The sequence below is a fragment of the Microcebus murinus genome, chromosome 2 (assembly GCF_040939455.1).
Source record: "Microcebus murinus isolate Inina chromosome 2, M.murinus_Inina_mat1.0, whole genome shotgun sequence".
NCBI lineage: Eukaryota > Metazoa > Chordata > Mammalia > Primates > Cheirogaleidae > Microcebus > Microcebus murinus.
The window spans coordinates 80,890,038-80,907,725 of NC_134105.1; the positions used below are offsets into that span (position 1 = coordinate 80,890,038).

General features: G+C 37.6%; 2 protein-coding genes across 3 annotated transcripts in view; both read right to left on the reverse strand.

Annotated features, from left to right (window-relative positions):
- LRRC39 (leucine rich repeat containing 39) overlaps nucleotides 1-11,024 on the reverse strand; it is a 26,226-nt gene extending 15,202 nt beyond the window's left edge. The window contains exons 1-2 of one of the 2 annotated variants that reach the window (XM_012748608.2): nucleotides 10,935-11,024; nucleotides 4,302-4,464 (exon numbers count right to left, since the gene is read on the reverse strand). In XM_012748608.2, coding sequence (XP_012604062.1) covers nucleotides 4,302-4,414 — 113 coding nt within the window. In that variant the 5' untranslated portion in view covers nucleotides 4,415-4,464; nucleotides 10,935-11,024. Of the gene's footprint in view, nucleotides 1-4,301; nucleotides 4,495-10,934 lie in introns of both variants that reach the window. The other variant, XM_012748606.2, reaches the window with a different exon arrangement.
- The window catches only part of DBT (dihydrolipoamide branched chain transacylase E2), a 49,779-nt gene continuing 43,036 nt past the window's right edge, over nucleotides 10,946-17,688 (reverse strand). The window contains exon 11 of the mRNA XM_075999893.1: nucleotides 10,946-11,050. Coding sequence (XP_075856008.1) covers nucleotides 11,042-11,050 — 9 coding nt within the window. The 3' untranslated portion in view covers nucleotides 10,946-11,041. The remainder of the gene's footprint in view (nucleotides 11,051-17,688) is intronic.

Below are 17,688 nucleotides of genomic sequence, written 5' to 3' on the forward strand. Positions count from 1 at the left end.
TATGTATGGCTCCCTGATCTGAACAGCTAAGCTTCCCATAGATACGGATAACTGAGAAAAAAATGTTTAATGTCAGCTATTCAATTATATCACTTTTTATAAAAATAGAACTATCCAAACAATAGGCATAATGGTTATTAATGAGTTATTACTCACTAAGAAAGAATTTAAATTCAGAGCAAGATCTGAGGACAATTATTATACAATTAGGTATCTTGTTCCTTAAACTTCAATTTAAGTTAAAGAATTAATCAAGTACAAATTGCATGCCAAATACTATACTAGACATTGAGGATACAGAAAGCTCTGTCCTTAATGAGTCTATAATCAGGCTAACTATTATTAGACAAATTTATTTCTATCTCTATAATGGCTCCATATTTCTCTCTCTCTTTTTTTTCTTTTTTTTTCAGATGGGGTCTTGCTGGTTTTCAACTCCTGGGCTCAAGCAATCTTCATGCCTCAGCCCCCCAAGTAGCTGGGATTAAGGTGTGCACCACTATGCCATGCCAGGCTCTGTGTTTCTGTTATCTCTGTCCAGAATGTATCGATTATTCATTTGATTACTTTGGGGAAGACACCTCACCTCTGTGAACCTTGCCTATAAAATGTGGGGATATAATTAAATGATATATGGTTCTCTTCTAGCTCTAATATTCTATAATTCTTACACTGCTTATTTTAAGCTTGTGTTCTTTCGTGTCTTGAATAGAAATTTTCAAACTCCTTTAAAACCCTTTTATTACAGAATGAAGCCTTTACCAGATGTTGTCACACCAACTCTTATCTACCTAAGTGTTTGATTTCTTCAAGACAGCTTGGCCTCAAAAGGAAAACAGGGCAATTTTTGTTTAAATTTTAGGTTTTGGTTTTTTTTTAAGGTAAAGCGTTAGCCACTTCTTTTTAATGTTGCCCAGCTTGGCCTCAAGAACTCCTGGACTCAGGTGATCCTCCCATCTCAGCCTCCAGGTATCTGGGAGTACAAGCTTTGGTCACTTTTAGCTGAGAGAAGCAGTATTAGATTGCATTCTTATCTCTCTCACCCCTTGCCTGTGTACAGACTACTCTCAAGTCTTCTGTTCCTTTTGTCTATTCCCTGTTACTCGGTGAGATTTGCAGACCAGCAGCATTATCATCTCCTGGGAGCCTGTTAGAAGTCTAGGCCTTTTGGTCCTATTCCAGCCTTACTAACCCAGAATCTATGCTGTAACAAGATCCCTATGTGATTCCTACACAGGCAAGTTTGAGAAGCACTACTCTTCTTCAAAGCAGTGCAAAAAAAGAGAGGACAGTTCTTTTCTTTGGGTTATGTCTGGTCAGTTTAAATTCTGTGAATTTTCTGATTAGCACTTTTGTCTAACAATCAGCTTCTCTGCTTTACTCTTAAAGATCTATTGGATTCTTACCAGTTTGCATCAGTTATCATTGTTCATTTGTTCAACCATTTCTTTAGTGACGCTACAGGTTTTAAGCCAAACTTTGACCTAGATAGTTTACTTTTTTTTTCTTTCTTTTTTTTAGAGTCAAGGTCTCACTCTGTCACATAGGCTACAGTGGAGTGATCATAGCTCACTGTAACCTCGAACTCCTGGGCTCAAGTGATCCTTCCAGCTCAGCCTCCAAAGTAGTTGGGACTACAGGTGTGTGCCCAAACTTAGCTAATTTTTTTTATTTTTGAGATGGGGTCTTGCTATGTTGCCCAGGCCAGTCTAAAACTCCTGGCCTCAAGTGATCCACCTGCTTTATCACCCAAAGTGCTGGGATTACAGGTGTGAGCCAGGTTTTTCATTTTAAAATGGAGAAAATAGGCAGAGCACGGTGGGTCACGCCTGTAATCCTAGCACTCTGGGAGGCCGAGGCAGGCGGATTGCTCGAGGTCAGGAGTTCAAAACCAGCCTGAGCAAGAGCGAGATCCTATCTCTACTATAAATAGAAAGAAATTAATTGGCCAACTAATATATATAGAAAAAATTAGCTGGCATGTGGTGCATGCCTGTGGTCTCAGCTACTTGGGAGGCTGAGGCAGGAGGATCACTTGAGCCCAGGAGTTTGAGGTTGCTGTGAGCTAGGCTGACGCCATGGCACTCACTCTAGCCTGGGCAACAAAGTGAGACTCTGTCTCAAAAAATAAATAAATAAATAAAATAAAATAAAATGGAGAAAATAGTAGCACCTGTGTGTGGCAGAGACTATGCGCCACCCTTCCCGCCCTTCCTCCATATCTGTTACTCCTCTTCTTCAATAATAGAGCCTCTAGATTCAACTGGGCACAAGACCTCATTTGGCCATCCTTTCTCACAGCTAGATATAGGTTATGTAAAGTTTGGGCCAACAAAATGTTAGCAGAAGTAGTACTGTGCACAGCTTCCTGGAAGTACAACTTCCTGCTAGCTAGAAACAAGTGTGATGGCTGCAGTTGGTATATCTATTTTGGGCCATGAGGAGACTTTAAGAATGGAAACCAGGTACAGGTGAGCAACAATATGGAAGAAGCCAGAGTATTTGACTCAGTAGAGTGATATTCCAGCTCTGGATCACTTACCAAAAAAGTTAACAGATCTTGTTTAAGACATTATCATTTTGGCCTTTATCTCAGTGCAGTCTAACTTGATAATGACACTATGTTTCAGCATGTTGAGAAGATTAAATGAGATAGTACAAATAGAGCACTTAGCAGGGTCCTTAGTACACACTAAGTGCACAATAAGTGGCTGCTTAACCCTTGTCAATCATTGTTAGCATCATTATCATCCTTACTGCCTTTGCTGGGAAGAATGGTTCCTCCCCATCCAGATCTTTTGTTTTTACTGACAGATAGCAGACACAAATCATTGCTTATCAGTAACTCCCCCCCTTTTCTTTACTAGAAAAAATACCAGTTGTTTTCAAGTGTTTACCCTTCCCCCAGATAATCCAGAGATAAATCTTAATTTGTCTAAACCAATCATGCAGTCTCATTTCTCTGGAGGGTAACAGGGTTACATGTGTACAAATGACCCAATTCTAGTGAACAGGTTTGCTGGGGGGAGTCTGAAGAAGGTTTCCTCATTTTTAAAGAAGAAATAGGTGGCTGGGCCTGGTGGCTCACACCTGTAATCCGAGCACTCTGGGAGGCCGAGGTAGATTGCTTGAGGTCAGGAGTTTGAAACCAGCCTGAGCAAGAGCGAGACCCTGTCTCTACTATAAATAGAAAGAAATTAATTGGCCAACTAAAAAATATATATAGAAAAAATTAGCTGGGCATGGTGGCACATGCCTGTAGTCCCAGCTACTCAGGAGGCTGTGGCAAGAGGATTGCTTGAGCCCAGGAGATGGAGGTTGCTGTGAGCTAGGCTGACACCACGGCACTCTACCCCAGGCAACAGAGTGAGACTCTGTCTCAAAAAAAAAAAGAAGAAGAAGAAGAAGAAATAGGAAAAAAAATAGTTTCTACTCTTCTGAAACATAATGCTGCTTGGCTGTGATGCCTGGAAGTACATGAGTCATCTTGTGACACTGAGGGAAGCTAATCCCAGAAGCAAACTGACATACTCAAATTGGCAGTGAAAGGTGAAAGAAGCTGAGTCAAAGATTTGAGCCTTTGCATTGATTGACTACCTTTGGAATTGCCTTGCTTCCCTGTTGCTTAAACCATTTTTAGTTGAATCTTCTGTTATTTGCTAATGTCAGTTAGCAAATAACAGATATTAACAAATAACATTTGCTAATTTAATGTTTAGAAAGAGACCTAATGAATGAGAATTATAGGGAACTACATGGAATTCACGAGGAAAGGGTCTATTCTTGCAAGATTAGTACAATACTTTGGAGACATCTGATCAGGAAAGTGGGTGAGATTATCAAGGAGAATGAGGACATGAGAGCCATGCTATTTGAGTATAGCCCAGATCAAGGAATCAGGTGATCCCCAGAGACTTTGGCTGGAACTCACAGCTATTCAAACAGGTAGAAATCTATAGTACCTTCTACTGCCTGCTGTTGTTTTAGATGATTATATGGATATAATGCTGAACAAACAATCCTGAAAATTAGACTAAGTGATACTAATCAAATTTGGATGAATGTTAAACAGGGTTCTATGTGGGCATAGGATAACTACTGTTTTCACACACAAACACATATTTTGTGACTCCTATCACATAGCCACATTTAATTGAATCAGATGTTTCCTTTACAGATATTTTAAGTTTCTAGCAAATAAAAATCTATATCAAATTCAATAATAAGACACTTAAATGCTTTTGTATAATGATGGTGTTATGAATTTTCACTAATTCAAGATAATAAATGTTATGGCATACTTGTGTTGAAATTCTTTCTCCCGCTTCAAGTCTTCATTGTGTTTCTTTATTCTTTTTTCCCAAACTTCCTTTACGGTATTGACAGTCCCAGTAGAAACCACATTTTCTGTCATGATTTCTCTACATTGTCATAGAGTCGCCAACTTCATCAGGTTCTGAATAACTGAATCACAGATGCTATTTCAGAAAGGACCTAATTGTACCACAGGAAAAAAAAGCAATGTGTTTCAGAATGTTCATTGAGTGCCATAAGGATCATAATAACTAGTATTTATTGAATACTTCCCATAACTATTTTATATACTTTACATGCCATATCCCAATTAAAAATCCTCATAAAAATACTATGATATGAGTAATTTTATTGATACCAATATACAGATGAAAAAATTAAGCTTTAAAGAAGATGGGCAGCTGGATGTGGTGGCTCACGCCTGTAATCCTAGCACTCTGGGAGGCTGAGGCAGGTGGATTGCTCGAGGTCAAGAGTTCGAAACCAGCCTGAGCAAGACCCTGTCTCTACTAAAAATAGAAAGAAATTAATTGACCAACTAAAAATATATATACAAAAAATTAGCTGGGTATGATGGTGCATGCCTGTAGTCCCAGCTACTCAGGAGGCTGAGGCAGTGGGATCGCTTGAGCCCAGGAGATTGAGGTTGCTATGAGCTAGGCTGATGCCTCGGCAATCACTCTAGCCTGGGCAACAAAGTGAGACTCTGTCTCAAAAAAAAAAAAAAGGAAGATGGGCAATTTGCTTAAGGTTTCATATCGAATATGTGGTAGAGGTGGAAATTGATGCCAAGTCTACTTTCTTTGTTACCATGTAATTCACAATAATGGGAAAATGTCAACTGGTTGAAATGTCCAATTATAGGAAAATGGTTAAGTAATAGATATGTAAAATGTCACTGGCATCTGGATGCCATATGTACAAGCTGGAATTCAGTTAAGTGATAATATATTTAGATTATTTACTCTTATGTAAAATAAACTGCAAATGGACAGACACAATATTGAAGATTGTGACCTGAATCTCAGAAATGAGAGGAAAATAACAATAATAGGGAAATGGTTATATAAATTCTGATAGATCCATTTTATGGAATATCCTATAACCTTACAAATAAATGTATTGATTTTTCACCAAATTAGTAATAATCAACAAATTTGTTTCACAATCATTTGAATAATTTCTTCTTAAACTCAAGAATATAAAGACGTCCACAATAACCAATCCTATTCAATATTATACTGGAAAGCTATAATGCAAGAAAAGCAAATAGACAAGTACATAGTTGGAAAAGGAAGAAATGGAATTTGCAACAGCATAGGGAAACATGTATTCTCATACACCAATGGTGGCAGTATGTACTGTTATATTATTTTTTTTCCTCTTTTTTTTTAAATTTCATCGTATTATGGAGGTACAAATGTTGTTAAGGTTACATATATTGTCCTTGCCTCCCCTCCCGCCTCGAGTCAGAGCTTCAAGAGTGACCATCCTCCAGACGGTGCACATCTCACTCATTATGTATGTATATACCCATCCCCTCCACCCCCTCCTACCTGCCCGACACCCGATAAATTTTTTTTTTGACATTTTGGTTATATTTTATATCTTTGCCTCTCCCTAGGAAGGGTTAGAGGTATGCCCTTCCCCTCCACAATGCTCACCACATCCCTAAGATGTGGGTCTATACCCGAATCCCTGATGAACATTACCACCATTTGAGAACCATAGTTTTAATCAGTCAGTACCAATTTGATGGCGAGCACATGTGGTACTCAAAAGAGCTTAAGACATTCTATTATAAAGACATCTGCACCTGAAAGTTTATGACAGCACAATTCACTATTGCAAGGACATGGAAACAACCTAAGTGCCCGTCAATTCATGAGTAGATAATCAAAATTTGGTATATGTTCACAATGGAATATCACTCAATTCTAAGAAACGACAGTGAGCTAGCACCGCTTATACTATCCTGAATTAAGTGTTAGCCCATTGTCAAAAGTGAGGTGACACAAGATCAGGAAAATGGGCTCCACATGTTATACTCTTTATGGAGAGAAACTTGGTAATATCTGTCAAACTCAGAAATGCTCATTCACACGTCTAGAAATGTATACTTCAAATATTTTCAGAAAACAATGACATATTACAAAGTTACTCATTGCAGTGTTTTTTATATCAGCAAAATATTGGAAACAAACTAACATTCCATCAGGAAATTATAGTATAGCTATATCATGGGAAATTATATAGCTCCAAATAAAGGAAAAGCATTTTATATATTGATATCCATAATCTCCAAAATATATAACTATGACACAATTAACTTAATCTAATGATTAGATTTTTGCTATTATGAGCAATACTATTTCTAAAATTCTTGTTTTTATCTTCTTGGCGCTCAAGTGGAATTATTTCTATTGGGTACATATCTAGGATTAGAAATGCTGGATCACAGTGTATGTGAATGTTCTAATTTATAAGATAGAGCCAATTTGTTTTCCAAAATGATTGTGTCCATTTATACTCTTACTATCACTGTATAAGGGTCCCCACTGATATCCTCACCAACACACTACTGCATAAAATGATATCCCAATGTGGCATTAACTTGTACTTTCCTAATTAGTAAATGTTCCAAGTTAATACACAAAGATTGTCCAATTAAGTAAAAGACAAAATCCTGAGTGTTGTTTATGAAAGGTACACCTAAAAAACAAAGATAGAGAAAAAAGTGGAAAAAAGTGAACAGTTCAATAGAAAAAGATCTACTCCTAGTAATATACCAAAGACAAATGAAAACATATTCTCAAAAAACTCATACATGAGTGTTGATAGCAACGTTATTCATAATAGCCAAAAAACAGAAGCAACACAAATGGCCATCTACTGATAAATGGATAAACAAAACATGGTAGATCCACACAATGGAATATTATTTGGTCATAAAAATGAATGAAGTATTGATACATGCTACAGCATATATAAACTTTGAATAAAATTATGCTAAGTGAAAGAAACCAGACACAAAAGGCCACATATTTTATTGATCCCATTTATATGAAATGTCCAAAACAGGCAAATCCATAAATAAAAAAAGTAGATCAGTGGTATCTATGGGCTTTGGAGAGGAGGAAATAGGGAGTAACTACTAACTGTATAGTTTCTTTTTCGAGTGATGCAAATTTTCTAGAATTAGATAGTGTTAATGATTGTATAATTCTGTGAATATCCTAGAAGCCACAGAATTATACACTTTAAAAGAGAAAATTTTTATATGTGAATTATATTTCAGATAATTCTTTTTAAGAACTGAAAAAGATATACCATTGCAAACATTACATACCATGGAAATGCTAATCAAAAGAAAGCTGATATCTATATTTATAGCATATGGACTTTAGGCACAAGTACAATACAGGTACAAAAAAAATCACATCATGATAAAAAATTCAATTCATAAGAAATAAAAAACAGCCTTAAATTATATGCCCCTAATAACATGGATTCCAAATATACAAGGGAAAATTGACAGCACTAAAGGAAAAAATCAAGAAATCTTGGCCAGGTGCAGTGGCTCACACCTGTAATCCTAGCACTCTGGGAGGCCAAGGCGAGTGGATCGCTCAAGGTCAGGAGTTTGAAACCAGCCTAAGCAAGAGTGAGACCCATCTCTACTAAAAATAGGAAGAAATTAGCTGGACAACTAAAAATATATAGAAAAAATTAGCCAGGCATGGTGGCACATGCCTGTAGTCCCAGGTACTTGGGAGGCTGAGGAAGAAGGATTGCTTGAGCCCAGGAGTTTGAGCTTGCTGTGAGCTAGGCTGATGCCACAGCACTTTAGCACGGGCAACAGAGTGAGACTCTGTCTCAAAAAAAAAAAAAAAAAGAAAGAAAGAAAGAAATCTGGCATTGAAGTGAGGAATCTTAACCATCTTCTTAGCAATTGATTGAACAAGCAGTAAAATGTAGGAAGAATACTGAAGATTTAAACTACACAATGTCAGATATCATTTCCCATGTAAGAAAAAAATAAAAGAAAAGAAAATGAAATTTTAAATAATTAAATAAAAAATAAACTACACAATGAATAAACTTGACCTAAATGATATATATAGAAAACTCTAGCCCACAATGACAGCATTGTAGGATATTCATACTTTTTCCAAAAACATATGGAAGAGTCACTGAAAAAAAATTATATACTGAGGCCATAGAGCAAGTGTCAACTGATTTCAAAGGACTAAAGCGCACAAAGTATTTTTTTCTAATCAATGTAAACTTGCTAGAAATCAATAATGGAAGATGCCTAAAGAAAAACCCATATTATTTCAAATGAAAAACACATTTCTAAATAATTTATGGTCAAAGAAGCTAACAATGAAAATAAAACATTTTGAACTGATTTATAATAACAATACCTCAAATCAAAATGTATGGAAAACAGGCAATGTAGTAGTTACAGGGAAATTTCTAACCCTATATATACATTTTGGAAGAAATAAGGCTAACCATTTTACATCCATCTCAAGAAGTTAGATAAGTAAAGAAAAACAAACCCAAAGAAAGCAGAAGGTAGCCAGGCACTGTGCAGTGGCTCATGCCTGATAAAAATGAGAGCATACATCTATACAATAAGAAAGATAAAATAGGATACAATAATAATAATAATAATCTAAAATCTCCCCACAAAAAAAACACTAGGCCTAGAGATAATGTCCATGGCAAATTCTACCAAATATTTAAGGGAAAAATATAACACTAATCTTAGCATAAACTCTTCTAGAGAATAGAAAATAAGGCAATACTCCACAATTCACATTATGAGGTTAGCATAACCTTGACACCAAACCCTAAGAATGGTAGTTCTAGAAACAAATACAAGACTAATCTCACTACCAAATATATTATACTCAAATTTATAAATGTGTGGATTAAAACCATAATGAGATACCAATACACACCTATCAGAATGGCTAAAATTAAAAAAGCTATGCCAAGTGTTGGTGAGAATTTGAGTTACAGAAATTTTCGGAGGCCGAGGCGGGCGGATAGTTTGAGCTCAGGAGGTCGAAACCACTCACTCTAGTCTGGGCAACAAAGTGAGACTGTTTCAAAAAAAAAAAAAAAGAAAAGAAAAGAAAAAGAAATTCTCACACACTGCTGGTGTATTGGTGGAGTTGTATATTAGTGTAACTACTTTGGAATAGAATTCTTATCAATTACCTATACTGAAGATATGCACAGTTTATGATCCAGCAATTCTATGCAAAGGTATATACCTATATCTCCACCAGGAAACATGAACAGGTATGCCCTAGCAATATTTTTCAAAATAGTAAAAAATTAAAAATAAAATCATTTTTAAAAAAGCAATGAAAATATCTATCCAGTGATTTATAAAAATAGCTAGAATTAGGGGTCAAAAAGCTGTGTGACATTGGAGATATGATGGAAAAGATGAAATTTCTTCTCCCAACAAGCAAAAAGTAAGTGCAGTGGTGTCATCATAGCTCACTGCAACCTTAAACTCCTGGGCTCATGCTATCCTCCTGCCTCACCTCCTGAGTAGCTGGGACTATAAGCGTGCCCCACCATGCCCAGCTAATTTTTCTATATTTTGTAGAGACGGAGTCTCACTCTTACTTAGGCTTGTTTTGAACTCCTGGCCTCAAGCGATCCTCCCACGTCAGCCACCCAGAGTGCTAAAATTACAAGCATAGGCCACTGTGCCCGGCCTAACCTCTTCTAAGTTAATGATTTTTAAACTAATATTATGCAGTGTATGTGTGTGAGAGACAGAGGGACAGAGAGAAAGAGAAGGAGAAGAACTATAAATTACAGAAGAAAAAAATTTTAAATTTCAGGATTAATACATAATTAACAATATGCAGAAAATTATTAGGAGAGTGCCCCTATTTCTAAGCAACACATGCAGAATTTACTCAGGAACAAAACATGAGATCTTTTTGCCATTCATATGCTGGTGATCCAACTACCTGGGCATATTACAGTCAATTCATGATTTATTATTTCACATTTTAGAAAGTTTGAAGTTTTTCCTATACTTCAAATAGTATCAAATAATAAAAAATATTTTAAAATCTCAAGTAGCTACATGTACGTGTATATTTTACTAGGTATATATAACCATTCATTCGCTAATTCATTTCCTCATTTGCCATTAAACTTGGGTCATCCATCCGTTTTCCTATGATGACCAATTTCCCTTAGAGGAGCACAGGTCAATAACAACATATGGATTTCTTCCTCCAGCACAGGATCTTATTCTCTACTTGGATTATTACCGAAACAGAAAAGCACATAGCATGGCAGTGAGGGAAGCATGGCAATATCACAATTGGGAGATCAGCTTCCCAAATGAACAAAACACGACAAAAGAAATACAATCTCAGAAGAAATGCTTCTTACTTCTGGGGAAATCTATCTTCCAGAGGCCAATTATATGAGTGACTAAGACCCTCCGGCCAAAACTTTCAAGTTCAATTCCAGTTTGATTAGACATTCCAGCAAATACAGACACAGTAAAGGCATCATCAGCACTCTATTTATATGAGAAGAATTGAGGGGAAATATTTGTGAAAAATACTTACCATTGTCGGTGGTTGCCGAAGCTGATATGCCCAAAGTTAGTGACAATCAGCTAGGAGTGGATTACAGGGGGAATTATTTTCAGTGTGGCTCCCAATGATTAAAATCCTCATTCAGGCTGTAACCAAATGAAATGTAATGTCAGCCTAGCTCTAATTTTAGTTCACGGACAAAGCTAAGAATAGAAAGAATCACATGGCGCTTCTGTGCAAAGGATCAGCTGATAACGTATGTGAGTATATTCTGTGAACTGTAAAATGCTAATACTACAGACATTATAAAACTATAAAGCACAACTATTTCTAAGAAAAATTATTAGAAAAATAATTCCTAATGAAAGTCCTCCTACTTCCCATGACTTACACATTTTAAGTATTTAATAGAATTTAATGCATCTACTCCAAGCAGAGAAACTTAAACATATGCTGATGTATGGCATAACAGAAGTCCTACGTAGTAAACCATAGATCCGCAAATATTTGAACTAAAGGCATGGATGCTTTAGAAAAAGAAAAAGTGAACATGTGAATAAACATGAGTAACAGAGGAGTCTCCAACTTCTACTCCACCCACACTTCAAATTGAATTATCTCTTAGCTTTTATCTCTTTGGCTTTTCTAGGCAAGACTTAATTCCAGGTTCTTTAAAAAAAAAACTATGTATTTATTTTTTTTTTGAATTTGTAACATACGCACATGGAACACAATTCAAAAGATCTGTCCCCTATCCCTGCCTCCAGCCATTTAGTTCTCTTTTCTGAAGGCAACTACTATTGCCAGTTACTTGTGACCCTCCCAAAGATAGTCTATGAATTTATAAGCCTAAATATTGCATGTATTCCTTAAAAGGACACATCTGTACTGGCATGCACACACACTAAAATGGTAGCATACTATATACATTGTTCTATGATGGGTTTCCTTTCGCTCAGAATATCTTGGAAATTAAAATATAGCACCTAAGCAGTAGTAATCAGAATATTGTGCAAACTTCCTGGGGGCAATTTAAACCACAAATCAGAAGAAGAGAATAAAAGACATTACAGTCTTGCCTCAAAAGAAAAAACAATATCCCTCTCACACCCACCAAATAATGACACAGAAAAGGCACTGGCTTCCTATATGTTGAATGAGTTATTTTTAACTGCATAACGAATTAAAAAGATATGCTCCTCCTGCTTTTTATGCACTGCTTTTAGTTCTACAGAAGTAAAAGCTATACTGAATTTAAAATCTTTTTGCATGGATAATTCTGTGTAAATTACATAATACTTTGTTTCTAGGATATTGAACTCTTTAGTGTATTAAGATACACCCCAAATGGCAACTACAAAATTGGTTTTTCATATTTCTACAAATACTATGCAGAACCTACTATCTATTAAATGTGGAAGCTGTGAGAATTTTTTTGTATTTAGAAAGTATGACAAGCTGAAAATAAACATCTAATAGAAATAATATAATTCTATTAAAATTGGAGTACACTGCATTTATATATATCATTATTTCCTTGTCTTTTTTTTTTTTTTTTTTTTTTTTTGAGACAGGATCTCGCTCCCTCACCTGGGCTACCAGGCTAGAGTGCAGTGGCGCTATCATAGCTCACTGTAGCCTACAACTACTGGGGTCAAGCTACCCTCCTGCCTTAGCCTCCCAAGTAGCTGGGACTACAGGTGGGCATCATCATGCCCAACTATTTTTAATTTTTTGTAGAGATGTGGCTATGTTGCCCAGGCTGGTCTCAAACTCCTGGTCTCAAGCCATCCTCCCACCTTTGCCTCTCATATATCATCATTCCTAATATACACCTATTTATTAGAAAAACTAGTGCACTAAAGGACAGTGGTGGTTTTTAAAAATGATGACTTTGCTGTAGCAAGTTTGTCCTGCTCTGTGCAAGCAACATTTGAACCGATGGGGCACTTCTAATCCTGTGCTAGCAACACAATGGGACCAAGGCCAGGTTCTTTTGTGCAATTTGCAAAGCCTTTGGTTTGTAGACTTGTTGGTATGGTGGCTTAGTTCATCAACTTTGAACATTTGAATGTCTAGTGTTCCAAACTGTTAGTCATGTTCCAATTTATATTCATCCTGCAGTTTTCATTAACCTAATTACACCCGCCATCAACTTGGTTTACTTGCCTTTGTTACTGCAGTTGGAACTCTAGCTGCATTTTTCCAAGAAATTAAATTGCTAGGTTTTTACAGCCGACTATACTCTAGCAACTTCTGAACAGACTTTATAATCACAGTTTTTTGGGACTTGGCTTTTTATCACATTTTAGAACTATTATAAAGTTGTCTTTCAGCAAACTTCAAATTAAATAGCTTTTCCCAAGCTTAACACAGTCCAATGGCTGCTCTGGGGGTGTACATGGGTGGAGGCACTTACGTTGCCATGGGAGGAGGTTCTGCCTCCTGCTCAGCCCGATGTAAGTGTGAACGCCTTTCTCTGACTGGCCCCACTTTCCGCCATATTGAACTTAAATTTTCAATCCCCCACCTGCTCTCATTTCTTCTGTCTTGTCCCTTGTTAAGCCCCACACAGCTGTTCCCCATGCTTTGCACTGTAACATTCCACATGGTACTTCGTAAAAGCCTGATATAGATGCCCTCTTTATAACAGAATTGCAATTATCCTTGCCATGCTTCAGTTGTTTCTGTGGCTCTTTTCTGGACTGTCTCCAAATTCTCCTGCTCGGTTTTGGCAAGCTGGCCTGGAGTTCTCTCACAAGGGTCTGGCCAGCACATGAATTTGCTTATGGCTAAAAGGCCATTGTGCTCAATACTGGGACTGCCCCATATTGAATTAATTTTCATTTCCACATTATTCTGAATGTGCAAACATCAGGGATTCATGCTACCTTCCGAGACTGTTTAAATGGTAATGCCTTCTGTAACATAAAAGAGCCCGTGGTTATCTTGATGGGATAACAATGATAATGTGAACCATGGCAGGTTTGGCATGAATAGCTCAGAGTTGACCTGGTCTGTCTGATGAGATGTCACTGAATTGTTTGGTGATCTGGAGATGCTAAAGTGTTGGAAATGAGTGTCTAGAGCTCAGGAGAGAGGCAGGTCCAGAGAGAACTATTTAGGAGACATCTGGGTGGAAGATGTGGCCAAACCTTTTGTCAACACTGTGATTACAGGTGAGCAGCGGGAAAAGAAGCCAGGATAGCAAGGAGTTAAAGACCAATTCAGGAAATTTATCAGGAAGGAGAAAGATAGGAAATTTATTCATGTAGTGGCAGGTAGAGGTAACAATGTGAGAAAAGTGTCCTGAGTCTTCTTTTAGGCAAAGGGAAATAAGCTATTAAGGAAGAAGGTAGTTTTTGTTTGTTTGTTTTAGGGATTATTTAAAAATATACGAATATAGTTCTATTTATTTTATTAGGGCAGCACTAGTCAATAGAATTTTCTGTGATGATGGAAATATTCTATATTTGTGCAATCCAATATGGTAGCCACTAGCCACATGTGGCTATTGAAATTTAAATTTAAATTAAATTAAAATGTAGCTTTTCAGCTATTCTAGCCACTTGAATTGCTCCATAGCCCCATTAGTTTATTACAATTTAAATCTCAATAGCCACACGTGGCTAGTGGCTACCACACTGAACAGCTCAGAGTTAGTGTATTACTAACTAGACTAGCAGATTAATCTCAAAATATCAGTGTCTTAAAAAAAATAAGTGTATTGTTCAGCTGCATTACATCCAACCCATCAGTACTAGAGTGTGGAGAAGTGGGCACTCTGCTTGACCTAGCCATTAGCAGCACTGATCCCTTCCATCTAGCGTGGCTGCCATCTTCAACATGCACCCTTCAAGGTCGCTGTGTAGGGGAAGAGAGAGTGTGGAGCCTATTTGGGAGGTTTTCTGTAGAACACATCTGGAAGTGGCCTACATATACCCATATTCTAATGGCTACAAATAAATGATATGGCCCTACCTAACTGCAGGCTAGCCTGGAAAAATACATAGCCATGTGCCCAGAAAGAAAAGGAACCAGCTTTATAGACACATAACATTACTCTGCCACACTGAAATGTGCAGAGAGTTCTGGGACCAGTCTCCAACACTGCCTCCATAGGGAACTGGAAATAAATTTTAACCAGTGTACTCACAGAGTAAATCTGGTTTAGTTCTGGATGTAAAGAAGACATTGAAGAATCAAAATGGGGCGATGGGGGTTAAACATGGACCAGGGATCAGAAGGAAGAGACGGAATTAATAATAGAGAGTAGAAAGTTTGACTTTTGCTGATGGAGAACCCCTTCTTCTTCAGAAAGAGAAACAAAAGGAAAGAAAAAGTGTGAGAATAGATTTTGAGGTGCAAGGGTAGAAATTAAAGATTCTTAGGTTGATTCACCTTGTCTGTTCTGTAAGATAGAAGGTGAGGATATTTACTTATTATGACAAGGCTGGGAAGATGTTTGAGTAGGTGGGTAAAATGAGCAGAAAAGGGCTGGGCATGGTGGCTCACACCTGTAATCCTACTACTTTGGGAGGCAGACAAGGGAGGATTGCTTGAGCTCAGGAGTTTGAGACCAGCCTGAGCAAAAGCAGAGACCCCGTCTCTACTAAAAATAGAAAAATTAGTCAGGCATAGTGGGGTGTGCCTGTAGTCTCAGCTACTTGGGAGGCTGAGGCAGGAGGATCGCTTGAGCCCAGGAGTTTGAGGTTGCAGTGAGCTATGATGACACCTCTGCACTCTACCCAGGGCGACAGAGGGAAACTGTCTAAAAAAAAAAAAAAATTAGTGGAAAAGACTTCTGACAGGCACTCTGAAGAATGCTTGGGTATTTGCCATACAATTTGCAAGGGATTTGTTTCAGATCAATCTGGTGACCCAGATATCTCATAGAATGCGTCAGGTAAATTCAAGTATGTATCTTCTTTTTCTCATGATAAATATCCCTATCATTGGCCAACAGAAGAGGGTTCTGTTGATCTTCTGTTTTGACCAAATAATTAGGATTTGAAAATTTAGCTTAGACTTTTTTCTCCTGCCATAATTAATGTGCCAGCATAAGAGCAGAACATTAAGCTAGTGAGTAGATGAACATGCAACAATCTTAAGAAAAATCAAAATACAGCATATTAAAGCTCATAATTTGTATTTTGACATCAGTTGAATTGTCAACACCACATGAAGTTTAAGAATGAAATTACTTCTAATTAACATTGAACTTAACCTAGGAATAAAATAAATATTCTTTGTTGGAGAAATGATAAAATCTTGGAATTGCAACAGCCATACAATGTAATAGTATCTCATGTACTTGCCTCCCACTCCCTGCTCTACCACCACCTCAGCTTCCTCCCTACCCAGGTTCTTACAGAACTCTTTTAGAAAAATCCATAATTTAACATTAGGTGGGTGGGAAGGCAATGGCTCACTTTATGTAGTTGCCTTTTTTTTTTTTTTTAATCTGCCCAGAAATTCCCCATTCTTGGTCCATATGGCTGTATGGGGCTGGCTGACTCCCAGTCTCCAAAAATGACATAAGACCAAAGTATGGTTGGAATACTGTATTCTCCTGCCCGCGCTGAAGGGCATGGGAACCAAGAAAGACAAATTAAAGCTGTCCTTGGGATTTTGACTGGAAAATTATGTGGATTCACACACATAATCCAATCTCAGTTAGAAAATGCTGTGTATAGGGAAAGAGCAAAACTGCCATTAAGAACTGACTGGAGATAAAACTCAACTCTACAAGGACTGATGTTCTCCAGGTTATTGGTACAGACTCACTTTTAGTGCAGGCTTTTTTTTTTTTATTAGTCAGAGTCTCACTCTGTTGCCCCAGCTAGAGTGCCGTGGCATCAACCTAGTTCAGAGCAACCTCAAAATCCTGGGCTCAACCAATCCTCCTGCCTCAGCATCTTGAGTAGCTGGGACTACAGGCATGCACCACCATGCCCGGCTAATTTTTTCTATATATTTTTAGTTGGCCAATTAATTTCTATTTTTAGTAGAGATGGGGTCTCACTCTTGCTCAGGCTGGTTTCAAACTCCTGACCTTGAGCGGTCCGCCCACCTCAGCCTCCCAGAGTGCTGGGATTATAGGTGTGAGCCACCGCACCCGGCCTAGTGCAGGCTTTAATCACTGCCCACAGCTCTCACTGTGAGAGCAGAAACTTCATCTGTCTAATTCACCTTTATCTACAATCTCTGTCCCAGGGGCTGGAAGTGAATACATATTCAATAAATATGTGCAGAATTAACTAATGAGTCAATTACTGGGTAAATGTTATAAACTTCTTTAAAGACTTCAAGGAAACGTTTGTACTCCTGGTATTGTAGGGCAGTGCTGAGTGCAATCATTTCTTTCTCAAACCACAGTTTACTTAGAAGTCAGCAAGGAAATCCATCAAGTGATTTTGGGGATCCACTTTGGGTAGGAAGCCATGAGAAATGCCCAAACAAGCCAGTGGGCTTTCTTGACAAAGCGCCGTCACTTTTGCTCTCTTGCTACATAACCGCTTCTTAGATGCTTCAACATGAGGTACATTTTGATCTCTAAAATGGAAATTCATACCAATTCTGGCTTGTATCCTTCAAACTTCCTTCCCTTTCTTTTTCAAATGTCAGAGGACTGCTTTACATAATGAACAGAGCCTTGATTTTCTTGTGGGCCACTTCCAACAATAATTTTGGCTTCTCCCCCAAGTATATATACCTCCTAACCTTCAGACATATCAGTGAAGAACTTGAATTGTGTAGCTTCTCCACTTTAACTTCAACCTCT